Source organism: Oreochromis aureus, linkage group 3 (genome assembly GCF_013358895.1).
Source record: "Oreochromis aureus strain Israel breed Guangdong linkage group 3, ZZ_aureus, whole genome shotgun sequence".
Taxonomy (NCBI): domain Eukaryota; kingdom Metazoa; phylum Chordata; class Actinopteri; order Cichliformes; family Cichlidae; genus Oreochromis; species Oreochromis aureus.
In genome coordinates, this window is record NC_052944.1 from 40,904,164 (window position 1) to 40,926,377 (window position 22,214).

Below are 22,214 nucleotides of genomic sequence, written 5' to 3' on the forward strand. Positions count from 1 at the left end.
GGTGTGCGTTGAAGATCTCATGGACTGGGGCTTTTGCTATACTAAAGTTAGAGTCGAGCGCTCTCTGACATGTAAAAACTCATTAACACATATTTCCTTCTTGTACAGTTGGAGGAGAGAGTGGAAGGAGCTGCAGGAGTCAGATGTGTAATGCTAAATTCTACAAACTTCTAACTATATTAACTTTAATAAATTCTGTTTTCATGGATGCCTGGATGTTAAACTTAACTGCTACACCTGGTAAAGCAGCAACATCATTTTATTAAAGATGAAAGAATTGACACAATTTTTAACTCTCAGTGATGCCGCAGTGTTCGGTTGACTTTTGGACCTGCAGCAGAGTTTGGACCCAGATACGGTAGATTGCTCAGACAATCCATCAAGCGGTGCGGCTTAGTAGCTTGCCAAAGTCGTACTAAAACATTTTTGACAGATTTTTGAGAAACACTTGTTGGATCGCAAAATTTTAAAGCCAATATGATAACCTTATCCTGACAAGGATGTAGAGGTCTAGCTTTTCAGATCCAATTAAAGTCAAATCACTCAAAAAAGATCCTCTGGAAAACCGTAGAATTCGTAGAACAGAGTTTATTAAACAGTGTCATATGAAAAGCAGAACAGTACAATATGCAAGACAACACATAGCAAAGCAAGCCAGGGTGTAGAGCCTTTAATCACAAACAACAGAGAAAAATGACACACAGGAAAAAAGCTGATCGGGGCATAACTGACCCTCCTCTTATATAGGGTCAGTGACCCATCCTCCTGCTGTTGGGTAACTTTTCATTCCTTGCTTTTTACTTGGATCGTATTAATTTTAAACTAATAAATATTTTCTCTACTCTACAAATGTCAATAATACCCCAATTATCAATGTAATATGATTTGTCAAATACAAAACACAATTAAAGGTTACTTATTGATCCTAACTACTACATTTCAAACAGTATGGATCAACAGGTGATTATACAACACAGGCACAGGCTTCATTAATATAATTGTCGAAAATATTATAGGTTTATGTGATCTACATATATGGGTCTTGTGATTTGAATATGTAGGTTAAATGTTTAACACAGTGATTCCAATATATAAAACTCTCCCGTCTAGGTACATATCATGTATACATAAAAATACTCCATTGCAGGTATATATAGTGTATACACGTATATATGATTACATAGTATATATGTAAGCATATATGATTATATTATATATGTGAGTATATGTCCAGTCTATACAGGTATATATGTTATAAAAAAAATCCCCAACACACTCTCTGGCTATTGAGCTGTGCACTCATGTGCAGTGTGATAATCAGCCATAAGAGGGCGCTGTGGTTGTTGTTAATACTTGGTCTCCTCTCACGAGGCGTAGACTTGCGTCTGGCGGCAGACCGCGTTTCTCCAGTTCTTCTTTAATCTACAGAAGGAAACACGCAGTGGTTTTGATTATTACTGTCACTGTTACTATTACTTCTGACAGATAAAAAGAGACTCACCTTCTGTATGATGACACTGTTGACATTGTCTGCAGTAAAAGGCAATGAAAAGGAGATCCTCCCACTCAGGGCAGCGACATAAACTAGAGACAAAGTAGAAGCAGGTATAAAAATTGAAAAATTAGGAAAAATTAGGAAGGAAATTAACATTGGCATTTTAAAAGGTGACAAAAAGAATGAGGAAAAACTCAGCTCACCATTTTCAACAGTCACAATGACGCATCGAAGGTCAGAGTGATACTTCACTACACTGTAGAAATAAATTACCTGAATTAATTTTATGTAGTAAATATTTTTATTTGTATTTTAAGATTCCTGTTTAAAGCATATAAAGTGTACATGTGATCACACAGCCTTACAAACACACAACGCAGTATTTTATTTACGGTACAAGTAAACCCTTCTTTATTTTATAGTAATAGATTGGAATCATGCTGAACTACTTTTTTTTTTTTGCTTGTTCTTTGTTTTGTTTTTTTGCTAGGAACTAAATAAGAACTCAATACCACTGTTATAATGTATGAATGTCGACTATATTCCAGTTAGTGTTCACCTAGTTTATTTTTCATTAAGTCTGTTCTTGAGATTTGGGGAAACAACAAATAAACTTCCAAAAAACGTCAGACTGACATTTTGCAAACAAAATTAAATAATTTTCTTTAATAATTGTCTTTAGAGGAGCTGATAGATGGATTTACTGCCCGTTGGACAGTTTTACTTGTTTCTAGTCTTTCTGCTTAGCTAAAATAATTGTCTCACTGCTGTGGCTTTAAAATCGGAATTATTTTTAATTTTTCATTAAAACATCAGATCCCAAAACCCACACAGATCTCAAGCAAAAGTTAAAAATGAAAGCAGACATTGCTGCTCTTGGAACTTAAACAGTCCCTTATTTATATTATGGTCCTTACAAGCTGTGCTACAGACTCTGTGGCTCTTCTATGTTAAAAGTTATGGTTCTGTTTTTGAGAAACACATTACAGGGTTGTATTTCTCTGTGGGATAATAGATACTGACCCAAAAAGTGCCTGGACAACATAACAGATGGGGTAGCTTTCTCCCGCTTCGCTCTCAGATGGCGTCCATGAGAGGATGAACTCTCCTGGTCCTGTTTTATTTTGAAATATAGTGTAGGGCCCACTGTAGAGCAGCTCAGAGATCCTTCAACAAACAGATTACAAAAGATTTCTACATTTCTAAAACTCACCCAAATACAAAGAGATTAAAGTGTTTTTCAAAATGTATGAAAGCTGCAGCAGATTAAATGCATCTGTTTATTCATATTAACAAAGCTTTTTTTTTCAACTTAAATGTTATCAAACCAACAATTTTGTTTGCTGGCAATCAAGTTTGTTCTTCATCTTGTTTTCCTGTGTCACGTATTAGTTTTGGATATTCTCCAAAGTCTTTGCAATGTAAAGTGATTTCATGTCCAATCACAAGCAGTAATGAAAGGCATTGTTAACCTTTGATATTTTAACCTTTACTTTGACCTTGAACTTAACACATCTACAAAACTCTTAAATTGTTTTTCTCTTTCACTTACGTGGAATTTGTCGCCTCTGCTTTGATGCTGATTTCCAGGGTTTGTCCTACAGGGGTATATAGCTGAGCTCCGTTGGCTGGAGTTGGAGGCAGGAATAGTGGCAGAAAGAGTCCTTCTGTGCAGGATGGCACTGGAGAATCCACTAAAATATTACAGAAAGGAAACAATGTTCAGCCGGTCTTCATAGGATGGAAATGCAAATTGATACATCAGATGATCCAAAAATTTGGTCCAAACTAGAATATCTATTCAACTATTACTCTTGAAGATTGTGACTAAAATCTTTGGTAGCAGATTTAACACAAACACACATAAATGTCTTAACTCAGCAACTTTCATCATTCCTTATTTCAGAGCAGCTCTTTGTGGTTACAGATTCAGGTTGTCAAGAAATGACGTCTTACCCCTTAAAACAAACTGGACCGGTATTTTGCCAATTGCATTATTGGTAGTTAGATTAGTCTGTGTCCCATCGGTTTGAGTCAGAGTTATGTTCTGCCGGGGAAAGTCCTCCATCACCAGCTGTACTGCATATGGACCTTCATTACTGCTATCAGTGGGGCGGAAGGACAGAGTACAAGACTCCAAAAAAAGAAAAGATAAAAATAAATTCATCAGATATTGGGGTCCTTGGTGGCTGCCTCAGTTTGGTCTCAGCCACCAGTGTCTATCACTACAATATCTGCCAACACACGTCAATAACATAAGGAGCTGCTCTTGATACTTACTGGTGTGAGGCTGAGGACAGATGGTGGAGTGCAGGGATTACATTCTGACAGTGATTCATCCCCATTTCTGCACTTAACCACATCACCATCAGGGTCAAACGCCAACAAGACGAAATCTCTTGCACAGTTTGAGGGAACTCTGAGAGAGGAATAGGAAGAGATTAGAGAACTGATTTCCTGAAGAAAATGCAGTGTGAGTTCCAATAGCTGAATGATTTGTGTTCAATTGAGTGCATATGCGTGTCTGTCTGTGTGTCTCTGTGTGTGTCTGTGTGCATGTCTGTGTTTGTGCATATGTGTATCAAACCGTTACATGTGTGAAAATCACAGTTGAGAATAGTTGAGAGGATATTTGGTCCGGGGTTTGGAAGTCATTGACATATAAAAGATATATAAGACATATAAAAATATAAGATACATTTTTACAAAGTGATTTTTACAATTTGTGTTATTAAAGTGTTTTATTATTTATTGTCAGATGGTTCCTGAAAAATGTTGCTTGGGGACTTTAACCCCCAAGTAGGATAACTGTAAGTTAGTTAGGGTTTTAAGTGACTCTATCTGTATCAGTGCTTTTTCATCCATTCATTCTCTTCTGCTTATTCTTAGGCCGTGTGTGTGTGTGTGTGTGTGTGTGTGTGTGTGTGTGTGTGTGTGTGTGTGTGTGTGTGTGTGTGTGTGTGTGTCTGTGTTTGTCAGTGAAAAAAGGAAAAATAAGGAAACATGTCAGTATCCACATTTAGATGTGGAATTCATTGTGGGTATTTTTGTAAGTGACCAGAAACTTCAGAGATTTGGCAGTTATTAGCAGTGTAAACAAAATTTTATGAAGAAGAACAAATCGCAAAAAAAAAAAAGAGAACTAAGGAAGCCCAATAGGAATCAAATGCATTACATGTAATCCAGTCTAAATGGTAACACAATGAATGATTATGCTGACTGCGTACCAAAGTTTCAGGTCACATGGCATACCTAGTGTTTAATGTGGGGTATCAGCTGATAAGTAAAGGTCGTGATGGAATTTTTTTTCTATTTCCTTATTGCATGTACTGATCACATGTTTAAACAATATCACCTCTCCATTACTTAAATATATACATACGGGATAGCATCACATGTGTGTCATACATTATTCTACACATATTGAGGCATTCTAAGTTAGACAAACACATGTAGGTGCCTGCGGGTTAGGCAGACAGTCAGACATCTCTCTCTGACTCCTAGTGATTAAAAGGCCTCTCTCGGAGGAGAATTGGGAATGTGAATATGTCGAGTGATGCAATTTGTAATTTTAGTTTTTCTTAATTAAACTTCCACGACCAGGTGTTTCACATCTGTCTCCTTGGAGTTTGGATAATTTAAACCCTTGTGTATAATAATTAGTGATATATATATAACTGAGATAACTAAATTTGGGAACTAAACACTGTGTAAAAAAAAAAAAAAAGCCTTTGCCATGGTATGCTGTGAACTACTGATACTTATTCATCAAAGTTGAAAAAATGACTAATGTGTTCATTTGACTATAGACAGAATATTTTAAACTGTGTCACCATGGTAGGCTTTCATTTGAGATTTACTCAAAACTCTTGACAAAGTTCTCTATTACCACAATGTTATTTGGACACTGTGCTTAAAATAGAACAAAAAATGAACGGGTGATTAAAGATGTGTAGACTGATCAGTAGATTAGGTAAACTGATAGTAGCTCAATCACAGTCAACCCTGTAGTGCAGGTGGCAGCTAAAAGGTTGGTTGAATCTGAACAGAAACAAAAACAGAGGATCAGATTATTAGATAAAAAATGTTTCTCGAGACTCAAGGCCTGAACCTCGAGTCCAAGTCAAGTCTGACGTCTTTGGTTTTTGCAAGCTAAGTGGGACTTGAGTCTAAGTCACGAGTGCAAGTCGCCATCTCTGTCTCTATTTCCACAAATGTGCTTAGTTGCTAAGTGCATAAGCTCTATTTGCGAAAACTCTTGTTTAAAAGTCATTTATGATTTTCAACTCACAATGTTGATAATTTTTGTTCTTCTAGTTTTTTTCTTTTCTATTTTTTAAATGATTTACGCTACATTGTTAAAAAAAAAATATTTAAGACTTTCCCATGTTCACACCATCTCCACTGGCTTTTTCGCAGATTAATCCTGCTTATGTGTTGTTTGTTTTAGACAGACTTGATCTTCTCTTCTGTAAATCACATTTTAGCATAATTCTGTAAAAATGCCAAAATGGCAATGTGATTCAATGTAAACTTCATCTACACCAACAACCACCTGTTTAGGGGGTTAAATGCCTGCATTTACATTTAGAGCAGTTGTTGACAGTCATTGCTCACTCTAATAAAGCAGAGATTTAATCTCTGTTGACTAAACAAAGGAAGGTCACGTTTTAGTTTCAGTTAAGTAAAAGTATTTCACTTGGTATTTTTTAACGTAAATAACTGGACTCACAGGTTCCTCAAGGCTTTCTTAGAAAACACAGTAGCAATGTTTCTTTGGATTTAAATCTCAACTTGAGCAGAATTCATTTCTAAACTGATGAAGTTTATTTACAAGTAACTCTCTAAAATTATTTTGTAATTTCTTTGCAATAATTAAGTGTATCTATATACATAAAACAACAATGAACATGTTTACCTCACGGCTGGTATGATGGTGGTCTGGGGTGATGAATTGGCTTTGCCGGTGTCAGATCTGTTCCTCAGTTCCACCAGAGCCACAGCTCTCCATGACACAATACCATTTACAATGCCATCTATCCAGTTACCACCATCCAACCTTCAGTGAAAATTTGTGGGAAAGTCAGTCAGAGCAAACTGTATGTGCAGATATACCCACCCCAAACATGATATTGGGTTTTCAGACACTACCCAGATTAAAAAGGCAGAATTGTCATAAAGCTCCATACAGTTTGAGTCATTTAATTATTAATCATTATTTTTTTTTTTATTGGAGGAGTCATTTCTGATTTTGTCACCCTGTGCAGAAAATATTTGCAACAAATTTCATTTTGTTTAATCGTGACATGCACATACACAACTTCAAATGGAGCATCGCTGGAATACTGTTTAATCATGTGTCCCTCTGTCTGACACCACTCTCCACTGCTCTCCTTTTTTACCACTTCTACCACATTTAGTATGTAGGTCGACTGGAGACAATTATATGTGAAGCAACCCCATATGTCTGACTGATTGCACTCATGGAAGTTCATCTTGTACCGGAAGTTCACCTGCAGATTTACAGTGGAAAGGTTTTTATTTAAGCACTGTTGAAGTTCAAAAGTTAAATAATTAGTTTTTTGAAGAAAACATACATACCACAAAAGGTTGATCTGAGTGAGTGTCTCCTGGGTAATAGGTCATCACTGTCCCAAAAAAATGCGTAGCTTGTGTGCTGTAAACCAGCAGAAGCAGTAGCAAAGAGAGCAACATGGTGAATGTGTTCATCTCTGTGTCCAAATAATCTCCAAACACAGCCTCACTTTGACTCAGGCTCCTTTTATCTGTTTTCTCCCATCTTTCTCTATAATTTAAGCTGTTATGAGGAAGTGTCTCCTGACAGTGAAATAAGTATTGACAGCTAGTGGTGTGTAGCAGATGCTAATCTCTTAACCAGTTCTCATTGTGAGAATAAGATTCTTTTGTATACCAAAGATAACAGAAAGCACATAGCATACAGAGGTCGTCAACTTTCTGCAGAATCAATCACTGCAGACATCCAAACTTTATGTGCCTTCAGATTAGCTCAAAAACAGTCCACAGAGAGCTTCATGGAAAGGGTTTCCATGATCAAGCAGCTACATCCAAGCCTTACATCACCAAATGCAATGCAAAACATCAGCTGCAGTGGTGTAATGCATGCCGCCACTGGACTCTAGAGCAGTGCAGACATGTTCTCTGGAGTGACAAATTACACTTAGCAGTCTGATTGACGAGTCTGGGTTTGCCGATTTCCAGAAGAACAATCCATCGTGTCAAGTTTAAAGTTTGGTGGAGGCAGGATTATGGTGTGCGGTTGTTTTTCAGGGGATGGGCTCCTGAAAAACACACTGCAAAAACGCAAAGTCTTACCAAGTATATTTGTCTTATTTCAAGTCAAAATATCTAATCACACTTAAAATAAGCCATAATCAGCTAAAGAGTAACGTTTCAGTGAGATATGGGAACTTGTTTTTAGACAGTGCATCTTGGATATCTTGTTAAGTGAAAAACTCTTGAAAACATATTGTTTTGAGTCATATATCACACGAAACAAGCTTTTTTGGCATTTCATAAACGTTTTAAGGTGCTGTGTTATTTGTAAAAGATGTATCATCTTGTTTCAAGAAATAGACCTAACTTGAATCAGGACATCCAATCTACTTTATTGAGAACTGCAGATTAACAACATGCCCAACATTGCATTATTATGAGTCTTAGTATCTTAAGCACAGTGTATTTATTTTTCTTACATACCAGTCAAACCATATCAATGTGACATTGAAAGAGGCAAAACACTGAAATTGTTTCCCTCTCAGTTGTGTTGCACTGAACAGATTGTGCCAAAAGTAAAATAAAAAGTCAATAGAACAATAAATTTTTGCCAGTGTTTAAAAACATTATTTCAGCCCACATATTCACAAAAGACTCAAGAATGATGTTTGATGATGTCAGTGAGATCATACTTCACTGGAATGTACTTGCTGTTATTAAAGTTTACATAGTGGTATGCTGTATAATCAACAAGATTTCCTGCATCCACAAAAATATTTGCCTGAGCTAGACAGGGAACTTCTACCTCATAAGCTAAATATTGATCATTCCACCCAACTGTAGAGAGAGGCTGGCATTCAAAACAATACACAGATGCATTTACAATATAGATGTTTTTAACAAGTGCAAACTCTGGAGCATCATTTATGACATCAGAAATAACCAAAGATTTTTCACATGAATGCTTATTTCCATGTAGCATAATCCACTGTACAGAAACTACATGTTCAACTTGCTCAATGAAGTCTTTAATCTTGCCTTCTACATAATGAACATTTTTCACCTCAGAGGCTGGACCCATGTCGACTTCACTTGAAAAAAAATGGGATGTTTCTCATGCACGTTCTGACTACATTCATAAAGCTGGTTGTGCTTCACAAGAGATTTACAAATATTCTTAAAACTACTTTTCAGAGCCCACTGCTTGAAGAAACAATGTTTTGACTCAAAGCGCATACACATATGCCTCACTGTAGGACCAAGAGCCTTAATCTGAGAAGGAAGATGCAGTAAATAATGCTGTTTAGGTATAATATTTTCATCTGGAAACAGTTGTTTGAAATGTTTTAAATGCAGCTCTATTAAAAGCTTCAGTCTGGAGAGAGTTGAGACAGCAATAATAGGTGAAAACAGAATTTTTATGATCTCGAACATGTTACGTAGCATTTGTGTGTAATGATTTTCTCCAATTTTGTCCATAAGAAATGGAAGGATCTTTAAGAAAACCAGCATCTGCCCAGCTGACTGTTTCAATTTATTGTCATTTGATGACAGCGTACTGACAGATATGGGGCAAGGCTTATCCCTCACATCAACAGGAGAATAAGAGAAACACAGAATTGCACTATTGAATGAATCTAAGTTCATTTGCCCTGAAAGCACAAGATTCTTTAAAACACATTTGATTTTATATGGGGCAACGCCTTCAAGAATAACATGCATGATGTCTTGTGGGGTTTGATTGATTATATCAGCGTGAGGAGATTCTGTTAACTTGCTTCTCCTGTTTATACCATACGTTATTTTTAGATTGTCTTTCAGAAAGTCAGTACTTGCTTTCTCAATGTCATTACATTGCCTGTTATGACTGGCCATGGTCCTTTTAACAAACAAATCTTCATTAAATTTTTCCTGCATGTCTTCAAAGTGGCAGTCGCAGTGCCTGCATTTACTGTAGGCAAAACCCACTCCTTCCTTAAATCCAGCCACTTCATGCTGAGCTAGAGTGTCTCCACACACAGATATGAGTGCCCCATGAATTGTCCTCTCACCACTTGCAGTGACAACTTGGCCATCCTTGCATGGCTTTGGCCTCTCATCAATCATTGCAAGCATTCTTGGATGTGATAGCAGCTGCTCCAAACCTTTCACCAACGGTATGTAATGAAAACAATGGTCCTTAATGGCAAGAACTCTGGAGTCTCCACGCTTCGAATAACATACTGTTAGTTTTGTGACAATAATCTCTGGTTCAACTGGTTTTAACAGTTCTTTGATGGTCTTGTCCTGCAAATGGGTGGAAGCAATTTGAGTGAAAGGGTCAACAAACTGGTCAAATACCCCCATTGTGTCACTCTTTAGTTGATCCAGGTCCCCAAAATGTCTCTCAATCGTGTCACTCATTTCTTGTTTTAGGTGCTCCAATAATACGGCCTGATATTGCTGGATTCCACTCACGATGTGGTTAACAGCTCTCTGTGGAAGAGGAAAAAACAAAGGAAAATCCTTAATTACAAAATTCATATGAAAACACAGTCAACGTGCAAACTCACAGAGACACAATTTTTGAAAATGGAACCCTTCAGTTACATAAAGTTAGTGAGATGCAATGAGCAAAATAAGTTACCTCCACCACCCAATTTTTTTGTTGTAAAGAATAATAATGCCTTATGCAACGTTAAGACCTTGTTTTCACTTAATTATAATGCATTTTGAGGAATCGGATCATAGGTGGAAATGCAAATTGAAAATTTGTGTTGTGTGTATTATGTTGTTTCTATTCTTAGCTCATGCTAAGGAAATATAGTGATAGGCAGATTTTGGATGCAACATACATGTCTATTTTCATAGTGGGGAGTGAGATCTGAGTGGTCACCCATGAAGTACATGGAGACACATTCTAATGTCAGGTGTTTCACTCACATACCTAAAGCTGTCCATTTATGATCAGATCATTCAGGATGCCAGGTCTGAACAGTGCCCAAGTTATAGCTTGAGCACTGTTAAGCATAAGTTAAGCAAATTTCTTTTAGGTTCTCTAACAATGAAATACAATTCAATGGAAAATTAATGGCATAAATTACCTGTGTCAGTCAATGAGTTTCCTTGGCTTGAAGAAGAAATGCAGTTGCATGTTTATAAATGTCAAGATTCAGGTGACCCTCTCCATCTTCTTGAAATCCACTCTGAAACAGAATAACAAAAACATATCTATTAAAACAGAAATAAATAATTGCATTGATAGGTAGCAATTACCAAACAATATTGCATTCATTAGTTAGCTAGATTCATGCCCATAAGGTACAAGGTAGATGTATTTTTACTGACTGATGTCTTTAATTTGAACTTTTAAAATGACAACTAAAATGACAAACAAAGCAGTACTTGATAATAGATTAATAAGACTAGCAAAGCACATGGAGAGTTCAGTACAGTATAGTTTAAATTCCTCGATCATGCCTGATCACAACCAAAATTGAATTACTTGTTCATTGGCCCATTTGTGACATTTCCTTTAAATTTAAAATCTGCCCATAACTTTGAGTTATTTTGCTAACAGTCAGACAAATGCCACCAAAAACATAACCTCCAGAGTTACTAAGAAGAAAAGGTACAGAAAAGAAAAACAAAAGATAGTTTTAGAAAAAAAAAGTAACAGTTAATGTTGTCAGTAGTCTTGCTGTTACTTCGGAAATGTAAATAGTTATTTATAACTGATTACTCATTTAAAAAATATACAAAATAACTTACTGATTGGTTTGTATGAAAGTAATTACTTATGTCAGTTATTTACTGTCGGACAAGTTGCTGACAATTTGAAATATGTTATATTTAGTAGTTTCACCTTTAAAAAAGAATAAGCAATACTGACAATAAAAGTAATATTGACTTTAATGCTTTTATTAATGTGAAGATGAGTATTTTTTTGTGCGTTTAAATTTTTTTGGACAGTAACTCTGAACAAATCATTTCATTTTGGTTTGCTTTGCCTAATAGTCATTCTCTAAGTGGACCTTGAACACATTATATGTAAACATGATAGCAACCTATGTAAACCTATTTACATAGGTTCAGTTAGCTGACTGGCTTTTACCAGCTGATTTCAACACGTATTTCAACAATATATCAACTTTTCTTTAAAACTAATAGGACTTTCTGCAAAGTTTGGATGCATTCACCGGAGCGAACGGATGACTGAAAAAAAAACACTGTCTGACAAGACTGCAGCTTTGCGTTTCTGCCACAGCTCTCATTTACGTTTCAGGTGAGTTACTTAATTTAGCGAAGCAACTAGTTCGACACTCATCACTGTTAAAATAAAAGTACAACATGAATCTGTCAAAAACAACACATTTAATGGACGCACTTGGATCAGCCAAAGTAAATGCTAACATTATGTTACAGCTTCTGCAGCTCGTTTCTCCGGCTTTTGTTAAAATAACTTACCGTTAGTGCGGGGATGCTTGAGCCCTCGTCAGTTACTGAAGAACTGGCGTTAGTTTGGTTGATTGGGTCCGTCCTTTCACCTGCTCCAGGTAAACCGTGGCGGGTTGATCCTTCCTCCTCATCCGCTTCCACTCCGAGAAGGTGACGCCTTCTTATAGGTGATGGAGGAGCTTCATCGCATTTTGGATAAAGATAATGGCAACTTCGTCAATGAACTGAAGGGAAGATGGCAAGATTTCTGCCAGAAGGTGCAGTTTTTTGGTGTATGGAAAAAGACGCTGAAGCCCCCAATAGGAATGGATAAAGGTAAGCAATGATGTTTTGGTGTTATTAGTCATCAGAGTATAGTTTGGATCTTTAAGCATGTTAAAGCAGCGGTCCATAAAGTGATGTCACTGAGGACAGGAGGAGGAGAATTTGAAATTTTAAAGGCCTAATCCCCCACTCCCCCTCTCCTTCTTGAAGGAGCTGAAAGCCGCACCTTTACTAGTTATGCGCAGGGAAAACAGACTCAACGCTACAAAAGGCTAAAAATAAAAACCAACAGGCCAGTTTGGGGAAAGATTGTTGTGTAGGCTCACTAATCAGTGAGCCTACACAACATAAAATGTAAGATAAATCCCTTTTTGTTCCCCCTCCCTCTCCTCCTCAGCATTAAGTTTTACAGACTAACATTAATGCAATGTAGGTCAATGTAGGCATAGTTAGCATTTAAGCATAAGTCATATTAGCCTACTATAAACACAGTATACAACAATTATCTACACAATTTAGCAATTTATTAGGTTACTGTGACAAGCTTAAACTGTGGATTACAGCTTTAACTGTCATGTGCTAGTGTCTTGTTGTTCACCTTTTCAATCCATGATGGTTATCACTGGCCAAATATTTGTTGTTGTTGTTGTTTTGTTTGTTTTTTTATCTTGAGGATTTTGTTTAAGTGTGGTAATGAGATGATTCTTTTTTCTGTACAGCTGAACATGCTCTTGAGATCCTGCGTGTGCTGCCATCACTGTTCCCATCCACCTCTGCTCCTCCAAAGAGGGCACGGGATGCGAGTGAGGCTCTGGTGCATGTCCTTGAGGTGAGTTGTGTAAAATGTAGCAGTTGTTTTTTGTTTTTGTTCTTTTTGGGACAACAGTATTAAAAAAATGCTTCTTCTTATGAGTGCCAAAGTATTTTATATTCACATACTAAATGTTCTAAGCCTTCAAAGGCACCTAAAACACATTTTTGGAATGAGGTTTCTCACAGGTTCGATCTCTGTGACCAGTAAATACAAACATGTATGCATTACGTGGTAGCACATTTTTATCACCTCAATGATACCTAATTTAATGTAGCCTTGGTTTTCTGTTTTTCAGGAAGGCTAGACATATGTGAACAGTAATTCCATCGAGAATAATTAAAAAGTAGCAATTTCAGATGTGTTTTCTCAGAACCTCAACTTTTGTTGTAATTTAGCTTTAGTTATGTGTTTGAAACAAAAGTGCATAATCCTTACAAAAGTTTGTCTGTGTTAAAGGACCAAGAAGACCCTAATACCTATTTGATGAAACGTCCTCTCTCCTGCCCAGTCCTGATCGCGAGTCCGTCCAACTGCATCCTAGCGGTAGGAGATGTGCCAATAACCACGTTTCCAAAAGACGAGGTTACAGAGGGTGCTTTATACCTTATTGCCTACTATTATACCCTACACCTTACATACCCAAAGTGTGTAGCCACTCTGCTTTCCGTCATACAGACGGAGGTTCTCTTGGACAAAATCAATGAGCGAGATCTCACATCATCTTACAAGAAGAGCATGGCTGACTGGAATGCTTTTATTGGCCAGTAGAGCCAGTGTGGTTAAGATGTGGACTATAGGAAAGCACTTCTTCTCTCCTTCCAAGGCTACTACAGTCCATGTTGGTTGCGATTGATTTTTGTTTGGAAATTGGCCAGGTTAGCCCAGTTTTATAATTAAGGATGCACGATAATATCGGCGAACATGCAGACATTTTATGTTTGGTTTGTGCAGTGCAGACTGCCTAGCTTTTAGTTGATTTTAAAGTGTTTTTTTTTTTTAATGTTGAGTTTAGGCTACAGTGTATTCAGCAGATAGGCTCCGTGCATCCTTAATGATAATTTTACAATGGTATTGTTTGAAGAATGTTGTCAAATGTCCATGTTAATATAGCCCAGGACCTTTAATTTAAATGATAAAAACACTTTGTATTAATAACAAATGTTACAGGTTGAGCAGTTTTAGTATGCCTAGCAGTGTGTTTGTCTGTGCTTTGAATTGTGCCTGTGCAATGCACAGATTTTAGCAGTGTATTAAGGGCCAGATTGGGCAGAACAAAAAGTCACTGCAAAATGACTTCTTTAATGCAGTCCTCTCTGTTTATGGGGCTTTACCAATAAAGTTGCTGCTCTGCAAATCTATAGTTTTCATGTTTTTTTGTCTTATAAGTAGTAGGTAAATGTCTTGAATCTAGAACAGTATTACTGCTGTATAGAAAGGTAAATGCACTAGAAATGGAGAATTATTACAAAAATACTAGTAAAAAATGCTAACTTACATAAATTTTGTCTCAAAATGCCAGTTTCTAATCTTATTTTAAGTAAGGTGTTGTACTTAAATCTAGAACAGTGTCACATTTTAGAACTCAAAATAAGTTATATACACTTACAACAAAGAGTGTGATGTTGGAAGGTTTAAAAAAAAGAAGCTACTTTTGAGGGGAAAATGCTACTTTTGAGTGTCACAAACTTATTATGAGACACACAAACTTCACAACACTAGTAAAATATAGCTAAGAATGAGTTTTTCCGGCTAATTTCAAGATCTTGCAAGGCTTATTAAACTGTCTTATTTCAAGAAATCTTGTCAAGAGAATTTTCACTTGTTCCATTGGCAGATTTTTTCACTTATTTCAAGCAAAAAATATCTTGTATTAAGTTTTTTTTTCTTGTTTTTGGAGGGCCATTTTTTCCAGTGCAGGCTCCTTAGTTCCAGTAAAAGGAATTCTTAATGCTTCAGCATACAAAACATTTTGGATAATCTCATGCTCCTAACATTGTAGGAACAGTTTGGGGATGTTGTTCTTGTTCCAACATGACCGCTAACCGCTGCACAAAGCAAGGTCCAAAAAGATATGGAAGAGTGAGTTTGGTGTGAAAGAACTGGCCTGGACAGAGTCATGACCTCAACCTGGCAGGACACCTTTGGGATGAATTAGAAAGGAGACTCCAAGCCAGGCCTTCTAATCCAAGATCAGTATCTGATCTCACAAATGTGCTTGGGGAAGAATGGTCAAAGACTTCCATAAACACTCCAAAACCTTGTGGAAGACCTTTGCAGAAGAGTTGAAACTCTTATAGCTGCAAAGGATGGTCTGACATCCCAATAAACCCTATAGATTAAAAATGAGATGTCGCTGAAGTTCATATCAGAATCAGAATCAGAAAACTTTATTGATCCCTAGGGAAATTATGTTGGTTACAGTGCTCCAGTACAAACAATACAAGAAGTCTGTTTGTTACTGTATGTATATATATATATATGTGTATATATATATATATATATATATATATATATATATATATATATATATATATATATATATATATATATATATATACATATATATATTTTATACATTTTTATATTTTATATATATATATTTTAGCCGGATCTTTGATGTGAACGACGCGAGCCGTGGGTTTTTTTTTCCTTCTCTCACCCTCTCTCTCGCACTTTTTTTTTTTTTCCCGCTTCCCTCCGCACGCGAGCCTTGTGCTTTGCGCTGGGCAGAGGGGGGAGGGGCGGTAGTTACACTCTCAGTAGCACAGGAACAGAGACGGAGGGAAAAAGAGAGAAAGAGAGCCAGGGACAACAACGTCACATTAGAAAGGTATAGTAATGGTCCACAACTATTTTCAGTTGCGGATGATAAAGGATTCAGAAAGTTGATTCATGCAGGCCCATATGACAGAGAATGTGCATCTTCTTTTTGTTTTCATATTTTAATTTATATTTAATTGTGTTGTGGTTTGCAGTGTTTTATGTTGTTTCACTTTAAATTTGTTTAAAAGGAAAAAGCTGAAAATTTAAATAGTTAAAAGTTGAAATGTGAATAGTCGGTTTTTGTATTATATGATTTATTTATTACATTTTATGTGGAGTGAATAAATAAAAGTATATTTACAATGGCCCCTAGAGACAAAGCATGTACAAACTTCCAAACACGTACAAACCCTGAAGCACGTACAAACTCCAAAACACGTAAAAATTCCATAGCACGTACAAACTCCGAAGAACGTATAAATCCTGAAGCACGTACAAACTCCAAAACACGTAAAAACTCAGAAGCAAGTAAAAACTCCAAAACACGTAGAAAACACAACAGAAGTGCTCCAGGATGCTAGGCGCAGTGTTGAGCTTTTGTTACCTAGTGGCTACACAAGCCAGCAAGTACCAACAACCGGATTTGGTGTGTGGTAGTAACAGGTAAATAAACATTTTTTTTTAAATTATTTGAATATATATGAGTGCTTGTGTATAAATACACAAACAATACACATATGCTTTCAATTGTGTAATTTAAGTGATCTAGGTAGCTCTGTTTTGGAAGGTCAGTTAACCCTAGAAATGTGTTTTGGAGTTTGCACATGCTTTGGAATTTGTACGTGCTTTTTGGAGTTTGTACGTGCTTTGTCTCTAGGGGCCACCGCATATATTTATATATAAACATATATAAATAAAACCACTTTTTTTACATTAGTAATTCCTTTTGTGCATAATTTTATATTATTGTCAATAATAAATTAATTAAAGCAACAAAACAACCTGAAGAGCCGGTTCGGAGCCGAAAGAGCCGGCTCTTTTTAGTGAGTCGAGCCGAAAGAGCCGGTTCTCTAAAGAGAGCCGGAAATCCCATCACTACAATGCACATGAAGTTCCACATCCCGTCGACAACCAGACCAGTAGAACCGTCCCCTGAACGGCGGAGAGTTTTGGCATTCCCATAGTGGCCGGCCCCTACCGAGCCGTGGACAAGTTTGAGCACCTACGACCGCAGCGACCGAGGCACCAACAGCTGCAGGAGATCTTTGCTCTGACCGGGTGCCCGCCATCTCCGGTATAGAAGGCCATCATGGGCATCCAGATTGTTGTACTGGGAGTGGTAGGCCTTCACTTCGGGCCCCTGTCCCGAGACCCCTGTCTGGGCGTTGTGCCGCCTCCAGCCAGGCCCCCACCTGAACCAACGTCATGTCAGCTTCCTGCTCCTGCTTCAGCTGCTTCGTCGTCAACGGGAGCCATCCCCCTCTGCTGGCTGTGGTCTGAGCAGTAGCCACGCCCCGTGCCATCTGGGCCCGCTCTTCCTGCCGCCGACAGTTACGGCACTTGAAGGCCATGCAGGTCCGTCTGGAGAGGGCATCAGCATTGCCATGCTGCTGACCTGCCAGATGCTGGGTCTCAAAGTCATAGCCCTGAAGGACCTCCAGCCAGCGGGCCACCTGACCTTCTGGGTGTTTGAAGTTCAGGAGGCAAGTGAGAGACGCATGGTCAGTGCGCAGGAGGAAACAGTAGCCGTGCAGGTACGGCCGGAAGTGCCACACCGCCAATACTACGGTGAGTAGCTCCCGCCGAGTCATGCAGTAGTTCCTCTCAGCTCGCCCCTGTGCACGGCTGAAGTATGCCACCACTCGTTCTCCAGCCTCATCCTGCTGGGAAAGGACCGCCCCGACTCCTACATTGCTAGCGTCAGTGTCCACAATGAAAGGTCGTCGAGCGTCGGGGTAGGCCAGGACTGGAGCTCTGATGAGGGCCTCCTTCAGCTGTGCAAAAGCTGCAGCGCAGGCATCACCCCAGCTGAATGGCTGGCCCTTATCGGTCAGGCGGTGGAGAGGGCTGGCTATCGTCGCGAAACGTTGGCGTTGATGAACCAGTGGTAGTAGGAAGCTAGGCCCAGGAAGCTCTACAGTTCTTTGATGTTTGAGGGAGACAGCCAGTCCCGGACCGCAGCCACCTGCGCTGGGTCAGTGGTGATGCCTTGAGCGCTGACCACATGGCCCAAGAACATGGTCTCTCTCGCCAACAGCTGGCACTTCGCCGGGTTGAGCCGCAGCCCAGTTTCTTGGATGACACAGAAGACCTTGCTCAGGTGGGACAGTGCACTGTCGAAGTTGCCACCGTGCACCAACAGGTCATCCAGTTATACAACGCAGGGGCTATGAGGGATGTTCACAAGCACTCTCTCCATCAGCCTCTCGAACGTCACTAGCGTACGGCAGAGTCCGAATGGCATAACCCAGAACTGCCACAGTCCCTGTCCGATGGTGAATGCAGTCTTAGGCCCTGCTTCAGGGCTCCACCTGCTCCACCTGCCAGTAACCGCTGCGTAGGTCGAGGGATCTGAACCAGCTGGAACGGGCAATGTAATCCAGGGCCTCGTCTATCCGCGGAAGCGGATACGAGTCCTTCTTGGTGACCGCATTGAGACAGCGAAAATCCACACGGAACTTCTGGCTGCCATCCTTCTTTCCCACCAGGACCACGGGCGCCGCCCATGGGCTGTCCGACGGCTTGATCACCCCAGCCTCAGCCATCTCACAGATCTTTTCCTCCGCCACCTGCCGTTTCGAGAGGGGAAGCTGGTGTCGGCACAGACGGATGGGTTGAGCAGAGCCTGTGTCGATGGTGTGCTGAACCAGCCCCGTCTGCCTGCAGTCTTTGTCACTAGCAGCAAAGATGTCCATGTTCTTGTCCAGGAGGCACCTCAACCTCTGGCACTTGTCAACGGTGAGACCTACGCTGCTGCACTGCCATAGGTCAGCAACAGCTTGGGTTGTCTCGGTTGAGGGGGGTTTATCAGTCCTAGAGGCTGAGGCTGGGGGCCCCCAGCAGGTCAGCAGATCAAGAAGGCCGATGATGCACTGGTCTTGGATGTCAGCAAGCCAGAAGTCATGCACCAGCTCCAGATCTGTCATGGCTGTGTGCAGCCAGGCAGGGAAACTGACCCAAAACGCGGACTCACGGAGGCAAGGGTGAAACTCAAAACAAACAGCTTTATTGCCAGTTGCAGATTAAACAGGAGACACTATACTGGGAAAACGTAAACTAATGGACTGCAAACAGGTTAACGGAACACACAGCGAAGGTTGACTGTACGATGCGACAATGAGCAGGGGAAGACACAGACACTAAATACAAGAGGTGAACTGGACTAAGAAGAAAACAGCTGGGAGACACGGCTGACACTGATTACACTGACGAGATAGGGAGAGCACAAACAGAACACACTGACAAAGACACAGACCTTCAAAATAAAACAGGAAATGCACATGGGCAGACACAAAACAGAGGGAGTGCAACACCAAACCTCTAAGAACAAAAAGGTGTAAACCCCAAGCACATAATCAGCATAAACAACAACAAAGGATCATAATGACAACAACAGAATAATAATAATAAAAATAAACACAAAACGCTGGGTCAAATGACCCAGGACTGTGACAAGATCCTTCACTCAGATCCACAACGGTGTCTTCCCCCATGTCAGTCCTCTCCCCCGTCACTGTCATCAGCTGGGTGTCGGTAGGTGACCAACTAGGACTGGGCGATATATTGAGTTTTTAAATATATCAATATATTTTTATACGAGATATGAGATGTGACAATATCGTTTATATCGATATAGTCTATGTTACGTTATAATTATACTTGTGGACCCGCAAGTTTGCCTCCCTTTCGTCCACTTTTGTTTCTACGCAACGTTACTCTGCCTCGCCTCTCTCCTTCACTGAACACAACTCCCCCTCCCCCATCGCTTCACCTGCAGGCAACGACAAGATGGACACGGCAGCTATCAAAGAGGAGGTGGTTGGTAAAAAGAAAACATTTGGAGATTACTATTTTAGTGCTGTCAGCGTGACGTTAACACCATAACTGCATTAACGGGGCAAATCTGTTAACGAGTTACCGCGGATCGCCCTGTGCGTGGGGCTGGACGGCGTCAACACGTTAACGAGCTAACCGGGCTAATGCGTTCACACCTAAAATCCTTTCATTTTCTCAAAAATCGACAGTGTGCCTTATGTATGAATTCTGGTTGTGCTTACTGACAACGAACCGATTTTATGTGGTACACAGCGCTCAGAAACCTTTCAAAAAATGTTTTGGTATGACTTTGGTAAGCTAAGAAGCTGCACTGCTTGATGGATTGTTGGAGCATTACGGCTACCGAGGAGCCTCGCAGAGTAATACGTACTCTGCTTCAACGTAATATTACCGTACTGTGTGTGTATAAGGACAACAAATGGCACCTGTTAAGAGACATGGTTACAAAGAGGATTTCAAACTCCAGGCTGTCAGTCACGCAGTAGAACTTGGGAACAGAGCAGCTGCGAAATCTGTCTGTCTTTGTTATTATGCTCAGCGTCTGTTAGTTTACATTTTGACTGCACAATTGTGAGCTTTTTGTTATGCACAAAAACAACATTGTTTTAGTTTATTTATGGAGCATTATTATTTAATAAATACTGATAATTTATTTCTGAGTAATTTTTTCCTGTACATCTACGCTGTATGTTAATAAAAGTGCATGTGTGAGATTTGGGACACAGCTTTGACTAAGAACTCTCTTTTTGTTCTTACTTTATGGCTTTAAAAAATATCGAGATATATATCGTATATCGCCATCCAGCTAAAGAATATCGAGATATGAATTTTGGGTCATATCGCCCAGTCCTATGACCAACCCATCACAAGCGGCCCGGACGTTCTTGGGAGAACACCAGGTCGTATTAGGGAAATGGTAGACCCCATATCCACCAGGGCCTGGCAGGGCTGGTCCTCAATACAGCAGCTCAGGTAGAGTCCTTTGATGTGCCCGACTCGGCCTACCACCGTGCATTGTCCTTGGAGGAGGGCAGGAAGCTGGAGCGGTGGTCCCCTCACTACACCACTCCCCCCTGTTTCCCTGAGGCTGCGTTGATCTGGTCTTCAGGGCGGGCGCCAGGCAGTCGCGGGCCACGTGGCCAGGCTCATCACACCGGTAGCAGCAGTCAGTTGACGAGGACGCCTTCGGGGCACTGAGGGCTGCAGCTGGCATATCGTCGCAACCTCCCCCTCCCGGTCGCAGTCTGCGGCTCTGATTTGGGGGTAGTTTGGGGGGGGGTCACCTGCTGGTTAGGTCGCAAGGCGAGCACCAGATTGGCCCTTTCAGCCTCAACGATCACCTCACAGAGAGTTCGAGGCATGGCCAGGCAGACGTGTTGGCGCAGTCGTTGCGGTGAAAGTCTTTGCAGAAAAGCCTGCAGGCTAAGCTCCTCACGGGCTGCTGCTGGGAGGCCCCAGGTAGCCACGACAAGCATACAGCAACACATCCGTTAGAAAGGTGCCCAGGCTCTCCCCTGCCTGACGACTCCGGTTGGTCTGCTGCTCCCCGCTCTGATCAATGGAGTGCCACTGCCCAAATGGCCTCTCAAGTGCCATGGTAAGGGCCTGGATCTCATGATGCTCTGCCGGGGCTAGGTCAAGGAGTACCTGCAGTGCATCTCCTTCCAATGCTAGCGCTAGGTGCGTAGCAGGCCCTTCGTCGCTCCAGCCACTATGCCTCGCGGCTAGCCGGACTTGTGAGAGGTAGGGCTCTAGCGGGGTTAGCCCGTTGTATTTCGGTACCGTAGCTGGTGTTGTAGGCATCACTGCTCGCTGTCGGGGGCTTGGCGTGTCGGTCAACAGAGGCAGCCCACGAAGCATTGTCCTTCCGTCTGTCGTGGGGAGCTGCTGCTCCACTGCCCCCCTGGCTGCCACAGGCTGATGTCGCTGCGGTGCGCTCGCGCCGTCGGGACCTACATTGCCAGTCACTTCCTCTCGCTTCAATCGCCAGCTCCCCAAGCAGCAAATGCTCTCCTCGACAGCTTCCTCCAGCCTCTGAATCTCTCTCTCCATTCTGGCGAGGGTGAGTTATCCCACTTCTGACACCAATGTGGCAACCTCAGACAAGGAGGAGACGGAGGTGTCGTTTGG

General features: G+C 40.5%; 2 protein-coding genes across 3 annotated transcripts; both read right to left on the minus strand.

Moving 5' to 3' along the window:
• Nucleotides 1–571: 571 nt before the first annotated feature.
• LOC116311105 lies at nt 572–7,248 on the minus strand. Of its 2 annotated transcripts, none has more exons than XM_039610249.1 (10): nt 7,097–7,248; nt 6,812–7,008; nt 6,414–6,554; nt 3,776–3,914; nt 3,452–3,629; nt 3,048–3,189; nt 2,519–2,662; nt 1,699–1,751; nt 1,502–1,584; nt 572–1,422 (listed from the first exon to the last, which is right to left on the minus strand). In XM_039610249.1, exons 1-10 carry the CDS (start codon nt 7,223–7,225, stop codon nt 1,318–1,320), a joined length of 1,311 nt encoding a protein of 436 aa, XP_039466183.1. In that variant the 5' UTR covers nt 7,226–7,248; the 3' UTR covers nt 572–1,317. The 2 variants fall into 2 exon arrangements, with proteins under 2 accessions (XP_039466183.1, XP_039466181.1); XM_039610247.1 differs by having other exon boundaries at nt 3,452–3,632.
• A 446-nt stretch (nt 7,249–7,694) lies between these two features.
• LOC120433740 lies at nt 7,695–10,971 on the minus strand. The gene is made up of 3 exons (XM_039600547.1): nt 10,834–10,971; nt 9,183–10,225; nt 7,695–7,815 (listed from the first exon to the last, which is right to left on the minus strand). The coding sequence occupies exons 2-3, from the start codon at nt 10,151–10,153 to the stop codon at nt 7,695–7,697; spliced, it is 1,092 nt and encodes a 363-aa protein (XP_039456481.1). The 5' UTR covers nt 10,154–10,225; nt 10,834–10,971.
• Nucleotides 10,972–22,214: the final 11,243 nt, after the last annotated feature.